Genomic DNA, 7,522 nt, shown 5'->3' with positions numbered 1-7,522 from the left:
CATGTAAATCAAATACATGCCTGAATTAACACTTACAATCAGTGATAACAAAGTGCAAAACGAGGTCAACGCTCTTCAGCGCTTACTACAACATGCATCGCCCGCTGATCAAGGTAGATCAGCCATCATATTCCCGGCTGAGATCTTCGGCATAACATATACAAGCCTTAGATTTCCCGTTCTGTGCCAGGTGACTTCTAACATGATTCAGAGTCTGCACACTGTCTAGAATACGCTAGGCGCCAGTGCTTCGATCCTGCAGGATTACACCACGCGATGATGTCAGACTCGCGAAAACAAAGCAAAGAGGTAAGAACAATACAAAGTCGGTGATACAATAACCTCTTGCGAAGTACCAAATGTGCCTACGTCCTTTCCACTAGAAATACGTGTAGTGCATAGTGTGTATGCGGCGCTGTTTATCTAAGTCAGGAAGATATGCTTGCTGAGGCATTAAATGCCGTCTTTGCGGGTGTACTCTGCACGGCTTTGTTTTCGGACGCTGTCGATAAGAGACAGACCACTTGCTTTCGAAATGGTGCGTTAAAGAGACCGTGCAACACATTTTGCCCTGTGTAGCTCCGAGCACGTTCGTCAAAACTAAGGAAGAGAAAAAGCGCTCAAAACGCGCAATGAGTCCCTGTAACACCACTCGTACTTGATAAATTGAAAAATTTTTGCGACAACCGATTTGTGAGGCAATAAACTTCGATAGGGAGCTCATTCAACGATTACTAGGAAAAGTGTTGCAGGGCCCCTTAAAGATTGACGTTTATATTTCAGGCAGTTTGTTCGAGCGATTCAGTGCTGCAGGATCCAGGGATGTGTTTTGCTCTACGTCCTGCTCGTCTTCTGTTCACAGTCGCGACAAGCAGCTCGATGACGAAGACCACGGCGGCTGCCTGCAGCAGCAGCAGTGAAAGCAAGAAGAGTGGCCTGAGGTCTTCGAACATCAGGGTGCGGTTCTGCATGTCCGCCTTGTCGCTCATGCGCAGCATACATTCCTCCCCGATAGGGGATACCTCCTGCCGGAACCGCTGCAGCAGACCGCTCTCCACGAACCATTTCAGCCTGCGAATAGGTTCACACGTACGCTCACTGGACTCTTCGGAACTAGATGGCCACAAGAAAGCTCAAACTATGGGCACCGTGCATACGTTAGGAGCCGCCACAGTCGCGCGCTGCGTCCAGCGCCAAAGCGGCCACGGGAGCAGATTTGGCGGGATAAGGGAGCAGACGACGCAGGCGGCGGTAAGCCACTGCGTCGTGCTTTCGTGCTTCGCTTGAGGCTTTCTCTTTCCCGTTTGCTTCCAAAAGACGTCAAATTGTTAGCAGCTGTCAGAGAACGTAGCGTTAGCGCGTGTGCTTCTTTTCGCCAGACCTCGTGCATCCTCAGGCGAACGCGGCAACATAAAATGCATGAGCTGGGGGAAGACAACGGAGGTGACGAGCCCGTTGAGCGAAACTGCGCACGTGTAACGCGGGCCGCCTCGCTCACTAAGCAATCACAGCTTATCACCATCGGGCTAACGCGGCAGCGAACTCAGCGGCAGCTTGAAATTGCTGATGCCAGCAATTGCACCGTCACGGCCGCTGAATGAAAAAACGCTTTCCATCTGTGTGAACCTGTAGTGCTCAGGAAATATCGATGGATTGCATGCTAGGTGCGTCTCTTCGTTTGACTTGGCATTTCCTACAAATTGCCTGCTGCATATTCTGCTGTACGGCCCGGGTGTCCAATTAGACCCATCGTTGCTGTAGTGCAATGTAGCATCCATAAATTCTCACTCGCAAAGAAAAATAAAATACCCCATCTATTCACGAAACTCTTGTCGTCGAACGAGTGCGATCCACCGTTCAAGCCGATTCCGTTCATATTCTCTAAATGGAAACCGCTAAAAACGCGTGCCCGGAGAATTCCTGTAGGTGTTATTGCACCCAACAACGCAGCAATTATTCCTGGAGTTCGGCATTCCTACGAACAGCGCAACCGACACAAAACAAACTGCCCGCGAAGATACCTCGCGCCGTCCCAGCGGGAGCGTGGAGCGACCAGGGGTGCAATCGCGGAGCGATGTTTTATGCAATATTATTCTTATCGTCCACCTGCTGCGGCTGACTGATCGCGTTGATAACGCGGACGGACCGTCGCTCTGCTCACTGGCCAAGCGCGAAAAGCACGACAAGTATACTCATCGTAAAAGGCATCGTTCCTCGATTTCACCCCATTGCGAGCGCGTGAGAGCATCCCGCCAAATCTGCGCTTCTTGCCGCTAGGGACGCCTTCGCTCGGGCAGCGGAGTTACGTCGGTTACGTCTGCACGGAGCCTATATAGTTGGTTAAAAACTAAAAAAAATATAAGCTCCGCCCACAGCCATCGCTGTCAAGCCAAAAGAGAATCTACGCAGATGATTCATGCAAATCCAGGAGCTACTTCGCACTAAGCGCGCTGCCTAAATCGCGACCATGGTTCAAGGGGGTGCCTTAGCCGGAGGACTCACTTGTGCAGCTGAGAAGTCGGAACACCTGATCGTGTTTAAACAACGGAAAAAGAACGACAAACCACCAGATGTCACCTTGTATCTGAATGGAAACTTCATACCGAGGGCAGATAGGCTCCGAATTCTAGGCCTTCAAATAAAACACAAAGGCAAGGGCACATATACCATCCAACTACTGCGCCAACAAATCACCAGAGTAACACACATGCTTCAGCGCTTTACCAACCGCCGATAAGGACTTAGAAAGTCACACTACTGTTTGCATATTTGATGGGTGAGATGTATTTTGCTTTGCATTGTTATTATTTCGTTTGACATTGCACATGGTTTCATACGATCCACTGATTACATAACATTGTATAAGTGATACACTGTATAACACACCGTGTAATATTGCACAACACTTATGTCGATTCCATGCTGCAACTGCATCTGGCTGACATACCGAAGGGAAGTTGGGCCTTCGACAGGTGTATTACAACGCCTTTCACTCAAACTTCATTGACTTACAGTGTAAACTGTGCATCGGAATAAATCTTTTCTGTATTAAAAACAAGACTCGGCAAATTCATAAGTAAGAGTAAGAAACTGGCTCAAATTCAACGCACCCTGTTGGAATGTACAGGCTGTTTTGCACTTAGGGGAAAACTCGGAGCGCATTGCGATGTGGTTCGAGTTTTCCTTTAAGTGCGAAACACCCTGTAGTACATACAGCGTGCTAGCTTCTCCGCTGGTTGCGGGTGATGCGATCTGTCTACCTGGGTTTCTGTTGCAGGCTTGTGACGCCCTGGATCACTTCCGAGCCAACTTGCCTCAGAGGTCTTCCTAAGCTATACAATAGACGGAAGGGCAAATCAGAAGAAAGTTATGCACATGCCGGAACTGGAAACTGAGACTTGAGTACACACCCGGAAGTCAAGTAACTGACCGGAAGCGGCATAAGGTAAGGAAGGTATGACACCACGGGACGGCACAGATCAAATTACAAGTCATCGTCCTGCTGTGAGCCACGAGTTAAAGATTTTGGGTAAGAGCAGAACGAGACAAAACCGCGCGGGAAGTTGTAGAGGTATAACATATTCATATCAATGGTGTTACGGGTGGGTATTTGGATCCATCCCACCGCTGCCATCCAGTTGTTACGAGCGGGTATTTGGATCCATCCCACCGCTGCCACCAGTTGTTACGAGCGGGTATTTGGCTCCATCCCACCGCTGCAACCAGTTGTTTCGAGCGGCGTCGTTGTCCGATGCGGACCCAGGGGGTAGCGTGGAGCTGAGCGGCGGGAGTCGTACCGCAGGCCCAGGGATGTCCAGAACAGCAGGAAGCCGAGGCAGAGAGACCGGCGTTGAGTAAAACTTAACAGACGTTTTATTTACATCATAGAGGACAGGATCGTCAGAACGACATCTAGTCCGATCGATCCGTCCCGAGCAGACGCTCTGCTGCTCCTTAAATACGCTTCATTCCCAAGACAGGGAAACTCCTTATGCGGCAAATGTCCAATCACAAACGTGCATGCCTTTGAAGCTGCATAACTAGCAAACGTCCAATCACAAACATGCATGCCTTTGGAGGGTCCGTCTCTTCGACACATAGGTCACCGCCCCCAGGATAACAATGCCAGGGACCACTGCACTCTCACTCTCCACGTCCGACCAGTTCGGAAGAAAGGGGGGCAATGTCACTTCTGGGAACCGAAAATCCTTTTACGAACAAAGGCACCAGCTTTAAACCAAAACAAGCTCGTTGCAAACACGTGTTCCACGGAGGAGACCCGCGCGTAGCTGCCAGCTTCCCGCCGAAGCGCTCAGTTCAGGGAAAAGACAGCAGGTGTAGGTGTCTAATCCGTTCTCCGAAGTGAGGGGGGGGGGAGTCCAAGAAGCAGGAAAACTCGTTTGGAGACAGCTGGCCCAGGACCTTCGTATCTGCTTTGTAACAATGGTAGGGGTGTGCGAATATTCGAAAGTTTCGAATATTCGTCGAATATTACATTCGAAATACTCGTATTCGATTCGAAAATCGTGTATTCGAATAGTTTCGAATATTCGAAAAATTCGAATATGCGATTCGATTATCATGCATAAAATAACTCGTCTTGCACATTTCTGCTGCGTTCGCATAGCTAAAAACGTTGCCGAGAGGAGCGATAAACATCGTGAGAACACGGACGCACGTTATCTGCCTGCGACGAGCGCCCCAATACGTATGATTTATTGCTGGTGCATCTCCGACGTGCAGCGCTGTTGGCGATCATGTAACCATACATTTTCAATATTATGCGGCCGTAACATGCCGCACTACCACTCGTTCACTATGTGGGGCCACTTCTGAAGAAAGACAGTGACCCACGTGACTGGTGGCGGACTGTAGGCACCTTCAGATACCCCACTTTGGCAAAGCTTTGCCCCCTGTTCCAAGCGAGCGTGCCTTTTCAGTGGGGGGGGGGGGGGGGGGGGGGGGGGGGGGGGGGGGGGTGTCTCTGTTAGAAGGGAGCGCCTGCTGCCTGATCATGTGGAGCAACTCATATTTCTACATGATAACATGTAGTCATTACTTTCATTGTGCCGTGATATTTGCTTGTGCTGTGATGTGCACTGTGCTAGCCTGGACATTGTGTTCTGGAGATAGCAGTGTATGTTGTGTTGCCAGTCAGGCTGTTGATTTTTTTTTTTTCAAATAGCTACATGTTAAATAAAATATTATTACTGTGGAGCCATTTTTCATTTGATATTCGATATTCGATTCGATATTCGAAGGTGGATATTCGTATTCGATTCGTATTCGAAAAATTTGATATTCGCACACCCCTAATCAATGGTCGAAACTGTATTAGTCAAATGTCCGTGTCGCTATATGACGCGGAAATGAGATCGCTAAGCTTGTCGCGAACAAGATGGCTGGTCATTTGCTCTGTGCGGTTCCCTGCATGGTCTCGAGAGTGTGTATGTGCTGTACATGCAATAAGCTAAGAGCAGTTGTGAGTTTTGCGCCGTCTTTCTTTCTTGCTAGCCTCTTAGGCTTTCTCTTCGAGTTTTGCGCTACACTATCGTGCCCTTCAGCAAGTCACAACTCCCCCCCCCCCCCCAAAAAAAAAAAGCTGTTGTGCTAATCTAATTACCTGGTGTCAAACTCATCCCTGAGCACAGGGTCAAAGTCGGCTCTTGCGTACCAGCCAATCATAAGCGTCGCCAGAGACTCTTCACTGAAGTAGAAGAAACCGTGACCGACGAAACTCGGGCACTGCCGCCCCACTTGGTCGTCGAGCGATAACCTCTCCTGCAGAATCACCGCGTCCTGCTTCAGCACTCGGTGCATGTTTTTCTCGAGGAACACGTCCGCCGGTCGCACCTCGCCGCCCGTCCGCATGATTTGGCTGTACACGGCCCGGTAAGACTCCAGCTCCGAGTACTGCGCCAAAGAGGAAAATCCATTTGCTTGACGGAGTGCGATTTAAATATCGCTTCGATTTGCGTATCTGAAACCGCATTTTAACTTCGTGTCATGTACGAGCTATGAATCTATGACAATTACTACGTTGCATGAGCTTATGCATGGGATTTTGTTTCAACCCGCTCTATATATGGACGGGTTGAATCCCTCTAAAGGGACACTAAAGTGAGACAAGGAATCGGTTAAGTTTGATAAATTGTACTCAGGCAACTCGAACGTCGTAAATTTCACCATCATAGGCTTATAAATATAGGAGAAAACCAAGGTGAAAGTTCCATTTTTAAATTTCGCGCCGAAATCGCAGCGTGGGACGTCACAGATTTCAAAGCGTATTTTTCGTACGTTGGCGACATTAGCAAGGCGACATTGAGTGAATGAATGAATAAACTTTAATAAAAGTACATTAGCAAGCATTTTTCGTATTTCGGCGACATGACATTCGCTCAACGAAATTTCCTGGAACTTGGTATGTTAGGTCGATGGCCCCCTCAGGGGACAATGTACAGTCTCAATGGAAAAAGATTTGCACACGTGACCGGTTGCCGGAGCGGCAAGATTGCGACACGCGGCTCTGTTTTTCCCGAGCACGCCGATATCGAGAGTGCCAAGCACATTCCATTTTCCAAAGCAGGGGTGGCCGGCGGAAAGCACTCCAACAAACAGCTTTTTTCTGGGCAACAGCGATAAAGATACGGTTGCTCGCAACTCCAGCGAAAAAAAAAAAAGAGAAATCATGTGCGTCGCCACATCTGCCGATAAGCAATGAACAAGCGCTTCTTTAAGATAGGGGCTTTCGGATGGGCCAACAGCAAGATTGGGCTGCTTTCCGCCGGACCGCCGGCCACCCCTGCTTTGGAAAAGGAAATATACTTGGCAATCTCGCTATCGGCGTGCTCGTGAGCAACAGCGCCGCGTGTCGCAATTTTGCGGTTCCGGCCTGCGGTCATTTGTGCTAATCTTCCTCCGTTGAGACTGTACTTAATTTTTCATGATTAGGAACTACGTAGGACTCACTAGATGCCATCAAAATCTGTGACGCCATGATGCTTGTTGCGGAAATTTTGAGGTGGCGTCGTCACCCGCATTTCTTTTTGCACGCTTTCTCACTTACCAAGCGTCTCCTCGCAGTATGCGCAGTGGTTTTGAAATTGTGAAAGAGTAATTTACTAATATGACAAAAATCGTTTTTCACTTTAGTGTCCCTTTAACGTAGTCTACCATGAGCTCACTTCAAAATTTGTGGCGAGGCTCTCCAAACAATACGGTACTTTCGAAGCGCCGGAAAGCTGTCTTAGGTGCCAAAGGACATAGCGTGACGCCTTTTTAAGACACTCGTATTAACTGATTTGTATAAAAAGGCATTACTTGCAACGCGCCAGTTTTGTTCAGTTGTTCTTCATACACGTCTCTATAATTGATCGTACTGATTCGCTGAACATCATGCGGTGCTCGAAGCGCCTACTGGTTTGTTTTGGAATAGTTACCAGAGCGGTAAAAACTTAACGGAAAAAAATGGTTTGTACAGCACAGAGCGCTGGAGCGTCTGATCCTGACCCAACCTGTAACG

The 7,522-nt window shown here is 48.7% G+C and overlaps 1 protein-coding gene across 1 annotated transcript; it reads right to left on the bottom strand.

The window, feature by feature from the left end:
- Positions 1-475: 475 nt before the first annotated feature.
- On the bottom strand, positions 476-5,956 carry LOC119381120 (uncharacterized). Its single transcript, XM_037649096.2, has 2 exons — positions 5,624-5,956; positions 476-1,071 (listed from the first exon to the last, which is right to left on the bottom strand). Exons 1-2 carry the CDS (start codon positions 5,869-5,871, stop codon positions 780-782), a joined length of 540 nt encoding a protein of 179 aa, XP_037505024.1. The 5' UTR covers positions 5,872-5,956; the 3' UTR covers positions 476-779.
- Between the last annotated feature and the right edge of the window lie 1,566 nt (positions 5,957-7,522).

Source organism: Rhipicephalus sanguineus, chromosome 2, assembly GCF_013339695.2.
Source record: "Rhipicephalus sanguineus isolate Rsan-2018 chromosome 2, BIME_Rsan_1.4, whole genome shotgun sequence".
Classification (NCBI taxonomy): domain Eukaryota; kingdom Metazoa; phylum Arthropoda; class Arachnida; order Ixodida; family Ixodidae; genus Rhipicephalus; species Rhipicephalus sanguineus.
Note: the sequence above shows the minus strand (reverse complement) of the source record. Positions and strands in the feature narration are given on the sequence as shown.

Excerpts from the sequence above, each read along its gene's own strand:
- LOC119381120 (XM_037649096.2), bottom strand. The coding sequence starts at position 5,871 with ATGCGGACGGGCGGCGAGGTGCGACCGGCGGACGTGTTCCTCGAGAAA. Across the intron at positions 1,072-5,623 it reads AGGGATGAGTTTGACACCAG|GCTGAAATGGTTCGTGGAGA; the intron begins GTAATTAGATTA and ends ACCTATTCGCAG.